The sequence below is a fragment of the Lytechinus pictus genome, chromosome 12 (assembly GCF_037042905.1).
Source record: "Lytechinus pictus isolate F3 Inbred chromosome 12, Lp3.0, whole genome shotgun sequence".
In the NCBI taxonomy this organism is placed as follows: domain Eukaryota; kingdom Metazoa; phylum Echinodermata; class Echinoidea; order Temnopleuroida; family Toxopneustidae; genus Lytechinus; species Lytechinus pictus.
The window spans coordinates 14,544,224-14,567,250 of record NC_087256.1 but is presented as its reverse complement, the minus strand read 5'-3'; the positions used below and the strand labels follow the sequence as shown (position 1 = coordinate 14,567,250).

General features: G+C 35.0%; 1 protein-coding gene across 4 annotated transcripts in view; it reads right to left on the bottom strand.

Annotated features, from left to right (window-relative positions):
* LOC129272457 (slit homolog 2 protein-like) overlaps positions 1 to 23,027 on the bottom strand; it is a 137,985-nt gene that overhangs the window by 53,445 nt on the left and 61,513 nt on the right. For all 4 annotated transcript variants that reach the window (XM_064107454.1, XM_064107455.1, XM_064107457.1 and 1 more), the window contains 3 exons: positions 14,507 to 14,645; positions 1,507 to 1,578; positions 772 to 843 (listed from right to left, as the gene is read on the bottom strand). In XM_064107454.1, the coding sequence (XP_063963524.1) occupies positions 772 to 843; positions 1,507 to 1,578; positions 14,507 to 14,645 (283 nt within the window). The remainder of the gene's footprint in view (positions 1 to 771; positions 844 to 1,506; positions 1,579 to 14,506; positions 14,646 to 23,027) is intronic.

Sequence of the window (23,027 nt, the reverse complement as noted above, 5' to 3'; positions counted from 1 at the left end):
GAGGTCCAGAGACATTGCCCAATTACTCACTCTACATACCTCTTCACACCCTCTCCCGATAGCCTCTCTATAACATTGGACCAATTATTCTTGTCTCTATCAATCAAATAACAGCCAGCCTATCCAGCCTTCATGTATTAAAGGGAAACTCAAATTATAAAATATATACAGTATATCGCCATGATCTTTCAAATGATTTTCCTGTTTTAAGTAATAATGGTCCCCTGGCAAAGCATTGTTCTTTGGGTGCCTTTATATTCAAATACCCCCCCCCCCCCCCCGAGCAGTCTCATGTATTATAAATCTCTTTGTCATTGCCTACAACTCTCAACAAATTATGAAAAGTAAAGATATAACTTCAGCTATTGAAAGATCTTACAGAATGTACTAGTTCTTAGGCATATCATGGTCATCATTTTCAATCACTCTAAGACAGTCTCTCTCTGTCAAATATTAAGAAAACATCTTCATCTTAAAAATAAAAAATGAAAGGAGACCAAGGAAGCTGAAATCATAATGACACAGATTGATTTTAAGTTTAATTGCCCATAACCACATAATGAATACACTACATGTAGGTTCATATACATATATATAAAATCTGCATTGTGATGTCTACACATTTACTTAAATTGTTTGGTTTAGACAAAAGTGTTATCAGAAGTAGATCTCAACACATTAACCCATAGATCCCTGAAGTCTGTGATTCCCATTGATATTGTACAGGAAGCACCCAGTTGAGGGGGCAACAGATTAATTTGAAATACTTACAGTGAGTTGAGTGTCCTGACACTGCTGAAGGCATCTTCTGCAATGTGTTCTATCAGATTGTTACTCAAATCTCTGAAAAAAAAAAGGTGAAAGTATGAAGAACTTGATACATTCTATTTATCATTTATCATTTGTTTGAGTAAAAGGAAGACAATCAGAACAGGAGTTCTTAGTTCAAGTGGATTTTGATCCGTCTACTAGAGGATTTTAGTGATTATTAAAGCATCAAAACATAACAAATGATGACTTTATTTATGAAATGGTTTTAAATCAATGTGAGTATTACAAAATATGTTGCACTGGAAAAGATTAAGGACAACTACAATACTAAAACACCTAGCATTTAAAAAACAGATTCATTATTTCCACTTGTATAACAATAATCCATTTTGTCCTTTTTGTATTCATTATTATAATTTGTTTTGATATAAATCAGTCAATTCATTGTAGATGTACATATATATATATTTCACTTGACCCTTTTGAAATTAGGGTGCTTATTTTATAAACTTACCGGTAATCATTTATTTCTAATTATTCATCCAACCTAGCTAATTTACACAAGCTATTGTGAAATCTTTTAAGTGGTTGTCTAGTTTAAATAAATTTGCAAAATAAGTTTGAATTGAATTAATTTCTCCTGAAATAATTTATATGTACATGCACATGTCCATGTATAGAACAGAAATTTTAAGGGAATTTTCCCCCCAAAAAAATCCCTCTCATAATACTTACATCCTTTTAAGTTTCTTGTACGGTGAGAAAGCTCGGGGTGGAATCTCTGTAATCAAGTTCTGCTCCAATCGTCTGAAGGATATAGAATGATTGCAAATGAAATATATTAGCTTTAACTTAAAAGCTGAATAAAAGTGAACTGAGGCTTGTCTATAAAAACTAAAATTCTTGTAGAACTCATATCTTTTGGAAGGCAGTCTCCAGATACAAATGATCGCAAACTTAATTGTTAAATATTATGCCTGTAAAAGACCTAAATATACATGTCTACATACAAGCTTGCAAACTAGCTATGAAAGTACAGATGTACATGTATTAGTGTGATTAGATTTACATAATTGACTTTAGTTATAACTACAAGTCTAAAGGTAAACTGATTATAGATTGAAAAGAGATATTGATTACTGGGTATGTCTCATTATGAATAGGGCACAGAAGTGAAACTAAAAAACACAAAATTACTCAAGTCATAACTTCTTCCCATCTGAAAAAAGAAACCTGGTAAAGAATCTTCATTTCGTATGATTTGCTATAAATTTTATAGGAAATCCATGAAACAGAGGATAGTGAACCCTGTGGCGCTCATGCATGATTCTTTCTTATAGCAAAACACTTGCAAGGAGTCAATACATAGTTTAAGAGCAGAAATATTGTTCTTAAACTTGTTCAAAGGCTAGCAAAATACCCTTATACCCTTACATTCAGTGAAATAAAACTAGAAATTTGTTCTTCCGAAATACAAGACACATAAACCAGGTGAGGGTTAAGAAAATATGTATTGGACCTTCCTTCCTGTTTAGCCACGCTAACAAAGAAACTTGTCATAAACGTCAAACAAATTTGGAGGTGAGTTGGGGTGGATGAGCCCCCCTTTCATATGAATTCCCTCCTGAACTTGGCTAAACTTTCTATTCAATGTCTATTTCTATTGAGACTGGCTCAGTATACACAGTAGTGTCGGGAGTGACAGTTTGCCTCTATATGATTATATTACCAGTGTAACGTTTCAAGGTACACGCAAGATGGGTAACAACTAAATTTAAAAGAATTTTAAATCGTTCCTCTTTGTATCTCTTAAGAGAGGAAGATAAAGATATAAACATAGTGGGGGAAGACAAATTTCTACAATAAAGCATGTGAAGGAATAGTTGTTGGATTGAATGGTAAAAGGAGTTGAAGAGGCAATATCAATTTATTAAGAGCTATATTGAAATTCAGAGAAAAAATGGATAAATTGACGTTTTTAAAAGGAGTCGATTTCCAAGAAAAATACATTTCCAGAAAGTTAGTATTGTTCAACAAATCCCATGCATTATCCTTATCAATCCTAAATTCTAAAAAGAAATGTGAGAGTGTGTGTGAAAAGAATAGAGAAACCTGGTAAACAGAATTACGAATGACAAATACAAATAAGGGGGGCGGAAATATTTTCACTATAAATCATTTATCCATCTTGTTGATTATATACTTTTTATTCATCTCATCAGTGACTGTGATCTCGCTGGGGAGTCATCAACAACCCAATAGGACTTCGGGTCGAGGTTACAAGTCGGAAACCACCTTGCATGACAACTTTTCCAGGTATTTCATCTCAAGTTCATGCCCAAATTTCAGTCGAAAGAGTTCCCAAATTCAGAGCATGATGAAACAGTTATATCTACAAAACCACAGACAGAGTTACAATTGATCCGATCAATCACAATTATGGAAAGCCAGCAACGTCAACATCTAAAATTACATGTTTGTTCAAAATATTTTCGAGAAATGATGTATATTCATACATTCACTGCTTTCTTGACAATTCATTATGCTTATCTCTGTTTTCAAGCAAATTTCCTGAAGTAAAAATCATGACATTGATGGATTTCCATATACTTGAGATTGATCGGATCAATCGTAACTCGTTTTAAGACGGGGCCCACCAACAAAAAGTACCGTAATACTTAATTTCTAATGCCATACCATTGGTCGGTTTGTATTCACATTCGTTGGTTTGACTCTGCATGTGTAGCATTACACTGCTCTGCCATTCTCTTCCCCACATCCAACACACACACACTTTTGAATGTTTACGCAAAATTATACCGGACCGTTAAAAAAAGTGATGAAGGAAGGCATATTGTGTTACAATACATTCTTATCAAATACCAAACAGTTGCTAACATTGGTATTTTTTCCTTGGGCGACTGATAAATCTTGAGAAAAAAAATTGAATTTTTCAAAACAGCTTGGGGAGCTTTCCATACATCTGAAATCATACCATTTTTCTCCCTTCCAATCAATGAGAGAGAGAGTGTGTACAAGAATTGTGGTTGCCTTTGCCTCAAATGCCCCTTAAATGTTTCCAAAATATCAGTTTAATAGAGAAAGAGAATGCGGCTGGCTCCGACGACGGCCCCAACAGACAAACAGCCAGGCAGAAATGTGCCGTAGAATTAGTTTGGGAATCGCTCAAGGGGCTGTCGTCAAAAGCCGAATGTCAATATTTCTCTGCTGAAATATGAAAACATTTGGGTTTTGTGGAAAAACATTGGCACAAATTCATCCCCCTCCTTGCCAAAGGAAGCGGGAGTTTTTATACAAACGTGTAATTCCTTTTGAAAGCTTGGGTATTCTGAACATGAAATAACATGTAATAAATCATAATGCAGCGTGATTCCTTCGGCCTTTGGTTACTTTACATGTGTGTTACCAGCTGAGAGTATAAAAATGGGGGATGAGGATATGTATTTGGGAGAAATAAAAATATTGTCATCAGTCATCAAATTATTTTGAAAATGAAACCCTGAATTCATTTCAAATTACATTTACCTTTATAATATCTTCAATGTCTTTCATTTTTCAACATTACATATAAATTGAAATAAAAAGCTAGTTTGAAATATCCAATCCCTGCCTCCTCCATTACCAGGTGTCAAAGGCACATCTATCAAATTCATAGATTTATCAATTAAATGCAAACAACCACGTAACAATGAGGAGAATATATCCCAATAAAATGAATGACAATACAAAAATCTGGCGTATGGAGTTGAGTTAATGAATTAAATGTCAATGACCATGAGCAGGGCCTTGCCATGTTTATAAACCTGATCAGTATTCAACCTCGGCAAGGCATATAGAATTGGGCCATCTTCATTTGCAAAATGGTGGCTCTACGATGAGGAAATCTGCCACCAAATTGAGACAGATGTGAATTTGATTACTCCACTAATAAATGGCCCATTCATGAAAACAAGACGTGATCCACCAGTCAGACGACATGGCGATATAGACATTATACCAAGTTAGATTGCTCCGCCATTGTCGAATTTCCCTCATTTCCCCCATAACGATGCCATTTACGATCTGCCATCCCCGTTTGTCCACAAACGGGACTGTCATTTGTAATTTTGTCTGATTACGGACATCAATCTTCATTAGGTGCAGCATGGTATGATACCCATTGTTGTCAGAATAAAGTGAGTTTTGACTGCATCTCTTCCCCCTACTGGGCATCACTAAATCAGCCATGAAATCAATGTCATCTCTACCACAATGACAGATCAATCTCAAAGAATTCATTTGTTTCCATCAATAAATGGCCCTTGACATTATTATGCCACTGGACGTATAATGTGGTGCTATCGAAATGCATAATGCGAATGTAACATGAAAATTATATGTTCCAAATATATTGTTGCAACCCTCTCTCTTTCCATTTATCTGTCTGTACACATATCTACATTTCTGCTTATCTATCTTTCCAATCATCCATCTATCTATACATCTATCTATCTACCTATCTACATGTAGGCCTATCTATCTTCCCATTCGTCTATCTATTTATCTATCTAAATATATCTATATATACATCCATCTATCTATATATCTAATTACCTATCCAGCAATCTATCTATTCTAAAATCATTTAACCTATCCCTTCCTATCCCTGCCAAGATGTCAATCACATAAAAAACTCATATTCCAATAAGTTATGGAATCAATTGGAATCTCACAAGCACTTTTTCAAATATACTCAGCGCAGATATGACAATGTTGCATTTTAATAGACTTTACAAAAACTTTTAAATTCAAAACTATATTTCTTTCCCGACAGGTTTTGGAAATTCAATTGATGAAAATTTGAAAAACTATATCTGATCCTAATCCTTATTTTCACAGTCTGCAAAAGGCAAGTATATCTAGAATAAAAGATATGTTTTCTAAGAATTGAAAGACATGTTTCATTAGCATCCAAGAGCACTAATGGATTAGAAAATTAAATACTAAAATAAATACAATTGCCTGGATCCAGGCTAAGCCCATGAGAGACGCGTTTGAGCAGACCGCCATAATAAGATTTGAACGCAGATAGCTTAAATGCACAGACAATGCAAAAGAACAACAAATATGACTTAGAAAGAAGCTGTAATTCATATTGGCTTAAGATAATCCAACTTGATTTGATTAATATCAATTCTCAGATGGGATTAAAAGGTGGTCTGGGGGCATTTATTTCTATGTAATTTTCTCATGAGAAAGAAATGTATCATTCACTCCATTTTAAAATGCATTGTGTCGTTGATTTTAAATGACATACAACGTAAATGTTATTTGAACCACATATTCGTAGGGTAAAAAGAATAATGGCTACCGAATCTATATGGATATAAATTTTTAACATCAGAAAAGTTGCTAATCGAGAATATGCAATAAGATATGCAGGAAGAGATATTAAAGGTAAGATTTTCCAATTGAAAAGTTATCTCACCCGATTCTTTGTTTTTAACGAGAAAATGTTATATCCACAAAAATTGTATTTTGAAGCTAGTACTTGATCAAATGAGTATAGGAAGCAGTTGGTATAGTAAGCCTACTAGTAGATATTAATTATCAAAATCTACTGGTTGTGCTCCCTTTTCTTTATTATATCTTGTTCATTGTCATCATTTTCAGTTTTTTTTTAAGTATATCTCATAAAATCTATAAAATATTTATTTCTTCTTCACACCAAAGTACATTGATCCTTGTGTGAACCAGATAGAATATTAATATTGGACATGACCTTGGTCCCACCTCATAATGATCCACGTGGGGATAATATATCCCAGAAACTTTTCAGACTTTGGAGTTTAGTGGGTCTCCCAGAAGATGAAATATTGCTTGAGGGTTGTGAGTTAATTTGGTAGTTATAAGAACAGGGGTGGTCAGGAAACAGGTTCTCACCAATAAGGAAATGTTGGTGACAATGACCTCTTTAATACATCACCAATTCCTGAAATATTGTGGTTTACCACCCTCCTCCACCCCCCCCCCCCCCCGGGAAAAAAAAATTCCATTTTGTTTTTATAATGCAATGTTAATTGTTTTATATGATAGGAGAAATTGGTTACACACTTACACAGGAAAAAATAATATATTTCTGAACACGAGTGATTTTTTCCTACATCTGTTTGAATTGAACCCAAGCATTTCAAGAGTTTTTTTTTACAATTTACGAGGGCTGTTCTGAACATTTGGGGGGCGAACAGCCTAGCCCATATAATTTAGTTTCCATTTTATGCCTGGTTACACACAAATGACAGAGGTTCTAGAACTAAAAGACATGTACTAAGAGTTGATTTTAATCATTCATATGAGCTTGAATTGTTATTGTTTAAATGAAAATTCTTCTCTACTGCCATGCCCCTCTCTCCCCCATCCCCACATACAATGATGTCAATTTACAGAGAAGAACACTTAGTTAATGTCTTCAATATTTAATCAAATTCATGATTAAAAACAATGTTGATTATAAGGTAAAATTTTATAGTAGAAAATGTTAATTGCAATGTTGCCTATTTGTATCATTTTCATGCCAAATGTTTTGAAAAAGTGCCTTATTTCTAAACTTTGTACCTCTGTTACAAGGAATATTTTCTGATCTACTAAAAAAAAGATATTCTTCAAATAGAGAACACTGTACTAAGATATGGACCAAGTCAATCACCAAGAAATTCTTTGAACTTTTAATTGTCTTCTCATGATCTTCTGCTAAGAAACCTGTCGCAATTGGGCCACAAACAAACTAGCAATTGGTAGGATCTATGAAGCATGTAATTGGATGTCTGCAGATAGCGATAAAGCCTCGGCTGGTGTGGAGTGAGATGTCAAACCCACAGGTCTTGAATCGATTCTCATCGCATTTAAACCAGAACATGGAGATTTGAAGCACTCAGAATTTGTACTACAAGAGCAGAATTACCTTAGTAGTTCGTCTCCTGAGAATAGCATTTACCGGGTTAAGGCCTTGTCACACTAAATATATTCTGAGTCACCATGTCCCAAAGAGTATCATGTCACTTACAGAGAGATTACATAATCATTGTTTTGGTTTGAAGCTATCACTTGTATGAGCAGTATCACGGCCAAATGGGAAGGGGAATGGAAGAAATATAAGCTGCATACCCCCACCCAAAAAAAGAGTCACATCACAATAAAAAGTCACATCCCAATTCACACTAAACAGAGACAATAGGTATATTTAAGATGACTGCGCCTCAAGCATATCTTGAAGAAAATGACTTAAATATAATTATTTTGATTTCAAAATTTGATTTAAGCCACAATGTCAATGTAGCTTTTCAATTGCAATTTGAAATCTTGTCTAATCACGTAAACATAAAAATGATAAGATCTGTAATGTGAGCTTTTTGTAACGTTTCGTGCAAAACAAAATCCTGGAGTTCATATCCCATAATGTAGTTCAAGCATGAAATCACTAAGTACATGTATTCCCATGACAACAAACATCTTGGCAGGTTGGTTTTAGGTTGGCCGTTGAGGGCATCAAGGACTCTATGATTGACATAAGATGATACTGATAATGATAGCAGGCAGAAGTATAATGAATTCTCAACAATTCTTCAACCACAACAAGCAGACGATACAAGCGCAATATTTGTATTTAAAAAATGCCACATCATGTTGTAACACTGCCTCTGTATGAGTGAAAAAGTGTCACATGAACTCTAATGCATTTATCCCAACTTTCCTGTGTTTATGAGTTGGCATATTTACATGTACATGTTCTGGAAAGAATCTCTTGAATATTGTGCGGATCTCACGTCAGATGATTTTTTTTCAAGTTAAATTCAAAAATTCAACTAACGTTATATTAAGACAGAAACAGTTCTAGACTGTATATCTGACTTTGATAACCCTCTTTATGACTAATCATGGTCCCTTTTACGAAAATTATTTTTGTCGCTTCCCAAACTCTCACTTCTCACTACTACTTCAACATCTACTACTGCTAGTGCTAGTGCACTGTGTTGCAAATTTAACCCCAAAAAATAAAGCAATACATCCTCTGTCAATGAATTCCTGCTATTAATCCAGACCTAGGCTTTTATCATTAAATAAATATTAAAATAAAATATATTCATTTTATTAAAGAGTAATATAATGATTTAAAAGTTTATAAAATAGCCAGACCAGACTTTTTATAATGAGGTCTTTGTTCTGATCTTGCCAGTCAAGCTGCAAATTTCATCTCAAAAGTTATAAAGCCCCTCTACCACAACTTCAACAGGGAGCAATACAAAATAAATTGATAAGCCACTTGAAATGAACTTCAAATAACTTTTTTTTTCTTAAAGAAAATAAACAATTTTGTTTTTTTCTTTAAGAAAATAAAAAATGTAGCAATTTGGAAGAGTGGTTATAATTTGACCCCCTAATTGGTTATTTCCCAGAGCAGGCTTATTGAAATAGTTTCAGATCCATACAATACCTCACCCTATGGGGCATTTCACCTGAGGTCGTTGACCCCGGTGACATCATTAGAGCCTGATAGGATACAAGTTACACATCTCCAGTAGACAACAAAAATGGTAAAGTTCAAAGAAAGGGCAAAAGAGAGAGAGATAAGAAAGGGATATTAAAAAGTGGCATAGAAGCTGAAAGAAAGGAAGGGGATTCATATATTATCTAGTAATAGAGCAATTAAATCCTGTTGTACTTTTTTCAATAGTTAATATGCTGTTAACTCTTTATCAGATGAGAAGACATTGAGAAGGATGTGAAGGGCAATTTAAAAGGAAAGAGGCATTAAGAAACAAAGTGACTAAAAACTAATTTCTTTATTTTACAAGTGTTTGCATTTCCACTCCCCCCCCCCCCCACATACATTTCGTGTTCAAAATCAGTTCCAAGACCACAAAACCCAATTACTTTCTTGGTTAGTAGGCAATTTGCCCTTCCCTTTTTTTATTTCTAAATTATATAGATACATGTACATTAACAGAAAAGAAGAGATATCATATCTCTTCTTTTCTTTTAATGTACATGTATCTATATAATTTTGAAATATGAAAGGAATGATGGTTATACATGCACTGTCTGCTTTAAGACCAGTGGCTGATGAAAGAGAGCTGATGAAGAAGAAATAAGGTAAAAACTAGATGGCCGAATCATCCAACCTTCTGTAAATAGAAACATCACTCCAAGTTCAGACACCAGAAAGTGACATCTTAGATGTTCTTTCACTTGACCATGCCTTGAGGGAGCTTGACCTCTGACCTCGATAATATACACAACATTGTTTTCAATTTCACTCAGCTCAGCATCACTGAAAGCAATGGCAGAAAATATGCTTGGGTCACATATTTCACTATATGTCACACTTCTTATCTTGATCAAGGTTGACTCCCATGAATTTTGAAGATTTCAATTCTTATTTTGCTACTTTCCACACTTATATTGCCATCTATAAAAACTGTAACTGAGAATGCAGGCATATCAATTACCTTGAATTCGTCAGGTTGCCCAGGTGATCCCCAACTTCAAAGTCATGCCAACAATTGACATGCTAATTAATCTTAAAAGAAACCTTGAACTCTTGTATAGATTACAAGGAATATAGACTTATTAGGCCTATAGAATTTTTTAATCCACTAAAATGGAGAAAATCAAGGCTAACACACTCTTCACTATCTGGGGGGGGTTTCGGGGGGGGGGGATATTTTGTAATTTACTTCAAAAAATTGTACACTTTATTACAATTTAGTGCTTTAAAAAAAGTTTGTCATATATTTAACTTTGAAAGTACAAAGAAAAACAGCCTTTATCCCCCCCCCCCCCACACACACACACAATATATCACTTTAGTGGAAAATGAGAAACTGTCACATAAATTAGTAAAATTCATCTGTTAAAAGTGGCAGACTTCTATTGGGCTAAGTGGGTGAGAGAGCAATAAAAGCAGGTTGGCACCAGGGAGAAATAAATAAGAATGATTGGAGTGAATGAACTTTTTGAGAGATTTTATGAGCGGAAATGGAGGTGGGGAAAGGAGAGGTGGCTTGAGAAGGAGGAATATGAGAAAGGGAGGGAGAAGAAAATAAAAGGAAATAAAGAGAATATCAATATTGCAGTCAAGTATGAATGTTAAAGTGTTGTATGACTTTTCAATGAAAATTTTAAAATGAAATAGGTTTTGAAAAAAAAGGAACAAAGATAAAAAATACAGTAGCAAGATATCATAGATTGAGAGGTTGATACGAGCGATATTGAGGAAAGAAGAAAATTAAAACCTAAAAAAAACATTGGAAATGGACAAGTGAGAAGGTGAATAGAAATCAATACATATGTGATGAAACAGAAATATAGAGAAAAAAAAGACAGACCGCATATGAAAGAGTGCATGGTGAAAAGATTAGAGAGAAATGAATCCGACGCATGAAACAAAATAGGACTAATAAATATGAAATAATTAAAGAGCAATAATGAGAAAGAAAAAAATAAAAGACATGTTTTTCTGAACTGAACCATCAATTCCCTTGATGTTCATTGAGGAAGACTCCTGCTATTCCTGTCAAAACTCTCATGGTCTCAAATTAAAACCAATGAAACCAACGGTCAAAAATGCCTCTGGACATTGGGACCTTCCAATTCTCAGAAGACAAAAATTCTGCAACAAAAGAGGGGCAAGCAATAGGGGGCACTGCCCCATTACAGGACTATGAAAATTAATCTAAAGGTGATTAGAGGGTTATACAAATTTGATAAAAACTTTCTTTGCAGATTTGCATTCATTCTTACTGGATATGCTCCAGGCAAAACAGATGGGGCGAGTTTAGGAGGTCAAATCTACTTTTTTTGGACTTGACCTTCTTTTCTTCTTGTCTCCTCTCCAAAAGGATCCATAAATTTCAAGTCATATTTTTTTCAATCATTTCATCCTACAAAGAATGTTAAAAATTGAGATTTATCGATGCCATGGAAATTGGAATTTTCATGTTGATCGTAATGTTCATCTAACTTCCCAGAATGATTCCATTAAACATGTTAAATAACATGATAATTATGAAACTTTGAAAAGAGGAAGTTGCAATTGAAAGGATATTGTAATATCAAAAATAGCCTGTATATCCTAAATCCCTGCAATTTTTCTGTAATACCCTCTTGCATTTTCAGCATTTTACAGAAAATAAAAATGTGAATATGGATCAGGTTAGATCGTCATAAAGTGCACAGGAAATTATATCAACCATTTGGGACAGAGTCCAACACGCTATTTTAAAACAATGGCACTAACTTTCTTGTCATGAAAGGAATATAAATGCAAACTTTTTTTTTACTTTCTCTATAGAATGAGTTCCAATCAAACATAAAAATTACTTTTGTGTGCCCTTTCTACATTTTAAACACATAATTCACTAATGTTAATGGATTTCAAAGATTCTTTTTTTAGGCTAACGGCAACTTTGATGACTTGGGTAAATGGGGAGGTGTTGTTTAAAATGTTTAAACGAAACAACCATATAGATAGAACAGGGAAAGTTTTTAAATATAGAGCCTAATCTTCATGTTAGGTCCCCTCACAGGTTTTCGAAAACAAAAAGTTACAGACTGAAACCATCAAAGTTCAAAAGGAATGTAAAACCCCATCCCAATTCATTACAAAATATCATCTTGCCAAAACAATATTCCCATGATTTTAACTGAAGTTGAAAATACAAAGTGTCTTGACCCCATGTCATGCTAACATTTCCAGGAAGTTAAATTCTGTGATTTAATATGCTGCTGATGATGATGATACCGATGCTGAACCTCCCAAGTTTCATACTGACAATCCAGTATATGACTCACTTGCATAACAGTATGATGGGGGCAGGAAATAGTGAGAAAAAAAAATCTCATAAAAATATTATTTGGCAAATACATCAGAGGGGTAGGAGATAACAGAAAAGAAAAAACAGGATTCCTAGCATATCAAGAATTTCCCTGATGAAGTTGAAAAATTCTATGAAAAATTATATCAACTCATTTCCAATTTCACACATTTTCTAAGTTGACACCGTGAACTATTGGCAGTATGAAACACTGCAATGTAAAAATTTTGTAAAATTTTGGGGCCGATCAAAATTCCCTGACGTTTCCCCAATTTGAGGCATTGTCATTAAATTCTTAGACTTTTCCCTAACTGGAAAAGGTAAAATAATTTCTCCTTATTTCCCTGATGGGCAGGGAACCCGGAAAAGTATGACATTATTTTGCAACTATCAATCAAATTGAAAATGTTGACGATGTCACTTGTACTTCTGGAACAAAGCTTCTGGGGTATTCATTCTTGTTTGTGTTTTTTCTCTACAATTTTTATTTAGAAGCTGGTTGCAAGACAAAAATTGTAACATAATACTGTCAATAGTGTTTTGGGATGCCTTTAGTCAACGTGGATAGCATTTCAATCATAGATATTTTCTACATATCTCAGAGAACATTTCCTCTTTTTCTCTTCCTCATATTTCTCAGAAACACAGTTGCCCAACTGACATTACTGCTCACCCCCTGTTTCATTTAGTTACTTTCATTTGGTATGATATGATGGAAGAACATGCCTGTGATATTTGACAAGATAGATGGGATATCTAGCGCTTCTGCACAAACCCCAAACCGGCAACTGTGACCGCTTGGAAGACCCACCCACTGAAGAGGGTGCGCACATGCTGTTTGGATCAACAGGTGCAGCGGCGCTGTTTGGAAATCAAGAAAAACTTCCTTTCTCTCTTTTCTTTAACCATTATCGCCATTTCCTTCTGGGGTATCAGAGCTAATTTACTTTTACCACCAAATCATATACACACCAACCAACCAAGCAAGCTCTCAAGTTCACGGCCAAACACTTCGGCTGCGACAAGTCAACAGTTGGTCCCAAATCTGCCTCACTTTTTAACAAATTCATGAGAAATTGCAATATTGACTGAGTGTGCCAAACCTTACCCAATCCACCAAAATTCAGAACAATCCCCAATCCCTGTGAATTACCAGGATTTCAATAAATTTGCCTTCTTCTAATCTTACAATTTGTATTTCTTTCCAAGTTGTCTAATTCCCAGGAATATCACAGTGGCTGCTCCCTTGAAAAGAACGAAGAGGAAATATTTTGGAGGCTTGTTCAAATGTTTTCACAGTTGTTCAAACCAACCATACCTGGTGTTTGAAATACGCAGGTGAGCTGAAGGTATTCAAAGAACCTACCAAATACGTCCACATCATAACAAAAAAATAAGTTTGGCATTCATAGTTCTCCCTTCCTGCTCCTGTTCACACACTTGTCCTCTTCATCATTTTTTCAGCAATGAAAATGACAGAGGATATGGTTGAAATATTGCTCTTTCGTGCATAAGTTGCACGTGCACGAAAGTTGAAATTCTTAAAATGAGGCTGAATAAACGGTTAAAACTGTTTGCTATGCATTTAATTTGTATGAAGCAGATTTTCATGATTTTTTTTTGCTGTACTTGGTAATGAAATTATACAGATCTTTTGAAAAGCTGTTTGAAGAACTTCATGAAATGCAAGAGACAGTTTTGACAATCATTCTCAGTCTAATGAGGTGAGTGGATAGGTGGATGGATTAATGGATAAATGGATATAGATGAGTGGGCTGATGGAAAAAAAGATGAAAGGATGACTGAACGAAATCAACATCAATCAATCAAAATGTTAATGTACAACAAGAATAAATACTTACAATTCCATCATGTGATAAGGGAAAGTGTCAGGCAACTCAGTGAGCCCCCGTGCTCTGCAGTCCACAGACTTTGACGTGCATTCACATTTCTCTGGACACAGCGGTTCCACTTCGCACAATGCTTCATGATTTTCATTTCCTATCAAAAGAATGAACAAAAATTGTCAATACCCATAACTTCTTCGCACACGTTGTCTACCGAATGTGCTCAATTTCATAAGCATATATACTGGAATTCTTCAAAGGATTCATATTATCTACATCTGTTTCATTCTCCTACACATGACAAAATTATTATTAAAATTGAAAGTCATGGCTTGATAACTTGACAAGCAAGCCTCCTTGTGATGTTTTAACACTGGAATCCATAATTTAGGGATAAATTTCCAATATTCTTTTTTTTTTATTCATACAATTAATATCTGTTCACATGATTCCTCTTCCAATAATTTGATTTTTCGGTTCCGGAGTAGTCGCATCCCGAATCTTATTCATTATTTAGAAATAACCAGGAAGAAGAATAACTACTTTGCGCACAATGACTGGAACTATATAACAAAAGTACATATACCATTCAGAATAATTTTGAGATGAACATGTTATTATAAAGGTTGAATATCTTTTGGATGTGTCATGTTTTCAAAAGTCCTAACACGAATTCAAGATTATTGAAATCATCATTCCTTATAACAACAAAATTATATAAAATAATTTTCAGAGTTATTCAAATTGTATCGTATTTGGATTCATAATATGTAATTTAAAACTATTTAGTAAAAGCTGAGTAATTGTTATATCACTAAATGTATCATACAAAAAGTGAGGAGCATGAAAAATATAAAATGTTAAAAAAAAAGAAAAAGAAACAGAGAAAGATAGGGAAAGAGCTGAAAGACATAATTTTCTGTATTTTTTTAAAAGTTTCATACATTTCTCTAAGCAATGTTGTTTGATGATGAAACAAAAATCTTTAAGAGAATAAATGTGATCTATTTCGTCAATGACAATCAATCTAGTTAAACATGGACTGCCTGCCACATGCATTTGATGAAGGATAATTTTCCAATTCTTCATCACCTAAGCATGACTAGGAAGGGAGAAACTCATGTTTGCCGTGCTTAGTGGGTGGAAATCGAGCGCGGCCTGATCAGCACGTACCCCCAACACTTCCATTGTTCTCCGCTAAAGTATCGCTTACAGCGCTTAGGCAACCACAAATCTCATTTCATTTCAGAAACATGGTATCAAGAACACGTCTGATCAATACAAAAAAAATCCTGACTCCAGCCGACGATGTTTGCAAGTTTCTTTGTGAAGAAATTGCAAGAAATGCAAAGTAAACTTAAAGCGTAAGCTCCTTTTCTACATTTTTCTTTCAAAAGTAAAAGTAATAACATCTTTGGCCTGATTTTTCTGTTCATTTGCTTTGCACGCAATCACAGAAAATGACAGTATCCTAGGAAAGCTAGGAAAGAGTGTCGCTCCATTCATGGCTATAGTGTGAATTTCGCAGCCCTAACGATTAACTTTCTTGCTTTGCCACAAGGGCTTCGGATATCGGTTTCCACGGCAGACACAAGGCAGACATTTCAAAGTATACAGGGAAAATATACCATTACCAATAGACCAACATACAAGTTGCACACTAACAAGTTGCATCATCAGATACATATTTAGATTCCAGGGACAGATTTCAATCAAAATATGTATTTTTCAATCATCTTTTCATCTCATAAGTTGCACTACAAGTATAAGGATTAAACTAAAGTATTCATCAAATCTATGAGGCATGAAACAAAAATACTGAATCATAATTAGCCCTGAAATGAATGCTTCAATTAAATATTACACAAGAATAAATGATAAATTTAATATAAGGAAACTGTATGATTTTTGGTCTTAATACCTTTGGGAGACAGCACTGGAAATTTACATTCCCAACCTCAAAATGAAATGCAAAAAAGAAAAACTTTCAAAAGAGAAAAATTCATCAAATATTATGACTAAGAGCATGGAGCAAAATATGTCTAAAAACATTAAACGTAAGACAGAGATATATAAAAATTGGATCACCTACATACATGTAGGGTGACAAAATTCTGAAAATCTTGTTAAAAAAAAAGTACATGAGTCATGAATCAGTAAGCAACAGCAAGAAATGATGTTAAAGAAAAGCACATCGAGAAAAAAATAATCGATGATGGAGTAAAATTTAGAAAAAGAAATGGAGAACAGATCAATGCCACAATGAATAAATGCATTTAGAGGTGTTGTTTAAATTCAGAGAAATGACAGAACGGAAGCGGTAAAACAGAGCGCCCATTACAAGTATCCATGACGATGAGTATCATCCATTCCAGCGATTCAGCCAGGGAGCTATATAGAGGAATGCTGGTGGTAGAGGGGGGGGATAATTTCCTACCCTCCGAGGATTTTCCGCCCGAGGAGAAGCGAATGGGCAGAGGCGAGATGGCAAAATCTGATTTGAGCGGCGGGCTCTTTTGTAGAAGGTGTTACTGAATCTGAGTCTTCCTTCAAGCTATGATTTCACATTTCCACGTATATACTGTTCTGCATGACAGACAATTGGATTTATATTCATGTAACACATTCTCCTTTTCTCTTTCTCTATTTCTCTTCCTCCTTGCTTCATTCATGATTCTTTTCCATCTTTTCTACTTTTACGTTCTTACTAATGTTTTTATTTAGATGGATTACATTAAAATGGACAAATTTGCAATATTGAAGAAAAAAATATTCCCCTTCAAAATACTTCACAAAATTTTGTGAATCGATGTATACTTCGCAGTTATGCTATGAACCATTTGTATGATTGAATAGGCTTTCATAAAAAGCTTGATTCAACAATCGCTTCATGAACTATCAGTATAAATCAACACTTTAGTCATTCACATTTCCTTCTGATAGGATGTAAATTTGGAGGTTGGTGTATAATGTTGAATATCAAAACTTCAGTGTGAGTGAAAAGTCTTACAAAGAAATTGTCCAATGTCTCAATGGGTGATTTCAAGTTCAGTGTTGACCTTTTGGTGTTGGCGTTAGGTCAATTTTTACACGAGCATAACACCCAACATAAAAAGAAGATGGTCCTGAAAAGTCACTCACTAGTTGTTGAGATGTCAATAATGTGATCTGGTTCAGTTTTACAAACTCAGAATAGGTTTTGGAGCTGGGGGAAGCAATCTAAATTGTGCTTCCAACACCAACGCCAACACCGGACTTGAAATCACCCATTGTGTTCATGAACCTCAACCAATATCAATATGCTTTAAAAGAACTTCAACACACCAGTGTTCTATTTGGCAGTCCAGCTTGCAGTCTGTAAATCTAGACCAAAAAAAAACATTTTGGTAAAAGAGATACTTGGAGTCTGTAGTCCAGACTACTACAGGGCATGTCAGCCGCATCAAGCCAGGTGCGCACCAGATGAGACCTGCTGGAGGCATGGGGAGGGTAGAGCGGGTTAACCTGCCCTGACCCCCTCTATTCTTACCCAAAAAGGAGATCTTTAGGGGTGTACCCACTACCCCAAACTCCAGAATTTACCCGAGAGTACTGTCCTCAAAGAATGGTAGAGTTGATTCACTTACCACAGGCTCAGCCTCTGCCTGTCCTAACCCAATTATATGCAAAGGTTATTTCGTACAAGAAAGGTAATAACCGCACTTGAGTTCACCTTTATAAAAAAAAATATATATGGGCTATTCCACGGTTACTCACGTTACATTTGGAGACACCTTGACTCATACTTGGAGCTGTAACTCCATTATTATTGATAGGAACTTAACATCTCTTTATCACAACAGAGTACGCAGTCTGACTATCCTTTGTATAAAAACAAATCTTGGGAAATTTCATTATGCTCCTGGCAACTCTTTGAAATGTGTCGGTTACTCATGTTACATGATTTGGACATGCATAAAATGAAAAGTGGACATAAGTGAAAAGTGTCCTCATGCAAGGCTTTTATGAAAGTTGATTATATCCATTTCAAAGAAGTATATTAGGGAGACAAATTTGTATATAATTAAAAAATAAAGAACACATGGTTTTTACTAGGGGTGCAGATAAAGTGGTTACTCACGTTACGGTTCAGATGGGCTATATGTACAAAGACACATTGAGCTCATGTCCACCAACCTATGGAACTGCCCATATATATATTATCTTTCATAATTCATGGAAGCAGGACCATAGAAAAATGCATAATGTCTCTCTATCTGTTTGAAATCTTCAAGAATTTAACCAAAATATTGTTATTTCTTACAATTTGTTTGTGGTTTGTCACTCTGGAACTGTTTATCTCAAATGGTTGTCAAAAAAAGTGTAAGGTACTTTGATGATAGTCTGTTTTTCTACTTCTTTCTTTAAATCCATACCTTTCATCCCCCTCGCTCCTTTTTTTTACTCAAGACTTTTGATTAAGATGGATGCTTTGGGCAGCGCGTACACAAATGAGGTTGCGCACCACAACCGGGATGTTTGCGAGAGTGCAAGCTAGAGCAGAGGGAACAGAGCTTTCTAGGGAGTTAGAGGGTTGAAGGGAGAGAGAGGAAAGTGATTGGTGGAGATTGAGTGCAAAGTGCCTGCTTGCTTTAGATCTTTCTGACAGGTAGGTAGGTATGCTGAATATACTTTGATTCCTTCACAAAGATCTGCTGACAAAGAAAAAACTACACCATTCTTTTATGAATATCATGTGAAAAAATATAAAAGAATGAAATATTTTACTTTGCTGTCTTGCCAAGTTATTAAGTGAAACAAATGTTGTTTGTAATCCACTTTACCTTTCCTTACTTTTAATTTTCTTTCAGATATGAATTAGCATGATGATATACATGTACATGGAGGCCCTGAACATTATTTGCTTCAAGTAATTTTGCAAACTCAACTTGAATTTAAGAAATACTTCACTAAATAACTTTTTTAAACATATATATGGACTGAAAATTTATTTACATTAGGTTTTTAGAATAATAAGACATTTTGAGGCCTATATAAGGTCTCATACATGTAGTTAATGGTATCTTTGCAATAGAGACTTTAAAAAAGGACCTTTGATATCTAGATTTTAGATCAATCTTTACTGGTCATTCCACCCGCTAATAAGCAGATAGAATGACCAGTACATAAGCCGCTTATGTATTCTTAGAACCAATGCCCTTATCATGAGCTCATTTTACAGTGTAAGTCATAATCCTCCATTTTGGCCTACATCATGTATTAAGTTCCCTGCTCCAAAAGGTTATTCTAAAAATGAAAATGAATTATTCCATTATCATTTCTGATGGAAAAAACTAGAGGCCCAATTCAGAAAACAATTATTTGTACTAGAGGCCCTATTCTAATTCAGAGAACAATTTTGGCCATAAAAATATTGATTAAAAAAAAAACAGGATTATAAAGAGCCACTTTGCGCCCTCCCATCCCCCCACCCCTCTCAATATCAAATCATGAAAGTGATATCAAATTGGCAATACGAGGTGGTTTCAGACCGCCTTGAATTTCATCAGTTCCAGGTATTTTGGCAATGTGAAAGCAAATTACACATAATCTCCCCAAAAGAAAATACCTGCTAAATAGTAGGTACATGTACTTGTCAAAATTACAAGAACTTTCGCGGGGATTTTTCCAAGGTTGCAGGTACTTTGGCAATGTAAAAGCAAAGTACTAGAACTTTCAGACCATACTGCGCATGCTCATAACTTTAGGAACTTATCTCAAAGGGTATCTTTCGGGGCGGTGTGTATGCAAACTAATTTACAGGTATTTATTAGCATGAAAGAGTTCTTGTAATTTAACGGGGATTCTTGTGATCAAGGCGGTTTGAAACTAGTCATTTTGACAGGTATACAAGCGCAATGTGTCAAGGATGGTGTCAGATTATACACACAGGTGAAAAGGAAAAAGGGGCTCATTGTCTCAAATCGTAACTTTGAGAAGTTTTGATAACAGATTAAAGTAGGGCCTACCGAATGCAGTGATATTAGGAAAATGTTTTTTAATATGGAAAAAAAATAAAAATTGACCTATTCTACTACAGTAATTTGAACGTGACTTTGGTTTTCCAGTATCTCTATAAATCTAAGCACTGTTGTAATTTTCAAAATCCGCATGTAGGCCTACTTGTATCACATTACAGTTTTTAAGGCATCACAGACTGTACAATACATTCATATTTTAACACTTTAGGACACTTATGATACAATTATCCCAGGTATTAAATCTTGCATGGGATTCAGCTGCAAACCTACGCTTACATACATGTATGATAACTGCATAGTATCTCCAATGGCCAATCCCATAAACTTTTATATTCCATGCGAGACTTGAAGCGGTGATAAAAAGCTTCTCTGTTTTCAATCATATTCAATGGCTTGTAACAGGTATTTGATAGATTTACTGACACGAGTGACACCCAAACTAATCAAATGTAAATCATTTCAAAGGTTTCCTCCCAATAAACTTTTTGACTACTGCACTGCATCCCCTCATTTCTAACCTGATAGGTTTTCATACATAGTACATCCACTCATATTAGCATCCTGTAGAAAAAACAGCACCCATGTAGGCCTGCCCCATTTCACATCTGACGCCAGGGGCAGGCAATAGAATCGCACCCACTTCCCCCCCCCCCCTTCCCTCCCCCCCAAACTTCTGACATTGAAACAAGCATTAAAATAAGGCTACCCCAACTTACTTTGGACACCAATTGTTTCTTTGGTTGATGTCGAATTAAACTATGAAGGTCTTGTTCTTTACTATTTCATTTTGTTATCAAGCTCAACTTTTGTTTTCAAGTTCAAGATTTCTTACACCCATGATGAAAATCCATATTTTATTGTTCGAAATAGACATGAAAATGAAATACTCCGAAAATTTGCGTTGCCTAATTTATCTGGGCCCGGCAGCCGCTGTGCAGCGCCAAATCGACGAGGCTCTTTCCCTTTAATCATTGAACGCCAAACAGGGTAGCAGCAACTCCCTTCTTTTAATGTCTTTTGGTCAGATGCAGCCGGGATTTGAACCCCCGACCTCTGGGTTGTGAGACGGACCCTCTACCAACTGAGCCAACACACCAGTTGGCACTCCGTCATTTTCCCTGTAATTATACACATTTCATTGACCATTTTGTGGCAAAAACACTAACTGTATCAACAAAAGAAGCAATCGATTTTGGAACAAAATTCCATCAAAGCAGACTAGACCAATCAGAAACAAGTTCTCTTCACCTTTGCCTCAGTCTGAGTCACACTGAAATGTAAATCATTCAGTGAAGAAATATGACAATTAATGTCTCACTAACAAGGATCGAAATGAATTATGGAGCACCTTGCCAAGCTAGAGTCTACTCTATTTTTTTCCAAATCACCGTGGAAGCAATAACCTGTTCAACTTTCTAGGAGGCTGTTGAATGTTTGCTCCTGCGTTATTACATTAAGATATATCAAAGATTTTACATTTAAAAAAAATGCAGTTCCAACATATGGTAATCTTGAGGGAAAAAAATTGTTCCAGAATTTAGAAATAACCTTGAATGACATAAATAATGAAGAGGGTTTATTTTTTAGCTAAATACTAAACCATAATACAAAACTAAAGATACCAAATAATAGGATGCTTTCTTGGGGTTTTTTGTAGGGTTTTTTTTTTTTTTTGCTTTTAACGAACATACAGCCTGCTAAAACAAGTATCTCACAATGGTATTGAAAAAAATGCATGAACATGACATGCTATTGAAGCATTATAACTGAAACTCTAATTCATCAACTAATGGCAGACCTACAAATATTCTATGAGCCCCAGTGGGAAATTCCATAGAAACTTTCTTTTTTTTTTTTTTTTAAATGGCTTATGTTTTTTAAACTGAAATTATCCAAAATACAAAAAGGGAGAAGAAAGAAAGAGTGAAGCAGAAGAGAGATTTGGAGCGGTACTCAGTTGGTTATCCCCCTCCCCTCCAAAGAAAAGTAATATATTAATAATGATAACAATAATATTATTAAAGTATAAATACAATTAAGTAAGCAAATAAAGTTACTGGAGGCTTATAGGAGAATGTGGTCTAATATTTAAGGAATTATTTGTCTGTGACAAGCAAAGTTTTTGGATTAAAAACTGAGGGCTTGTCTTATCGATATTTACTTGGCAGATTTCACTCCATTGACTTAAAGTTTAAACAAAATTCTAAAAATATTTTACAAAGAAATCACTTTAATTTAACTCCTCTCCAACTTGTTCCAGCCAAATACAGTAACCATGGCAACTGAGCACCGCCATGCAAACGGAAATGGGCTGTATATCTTCCTTGCATTACACTTTAGTCATGAATTCCCAATGGCTGGGGCCAAAATGACAAAAAGTTATGAAATTCCTCTGATATCATTTTATGGGAGACAATGAATCATGGTGTTTATTGTGAACTTCAAAACACTCTCACTACCCCTTTACCCCCCTCCCCCCCCCCCCCCCTTTCTCTCTCTCTCCCTCTGGCAGAAGT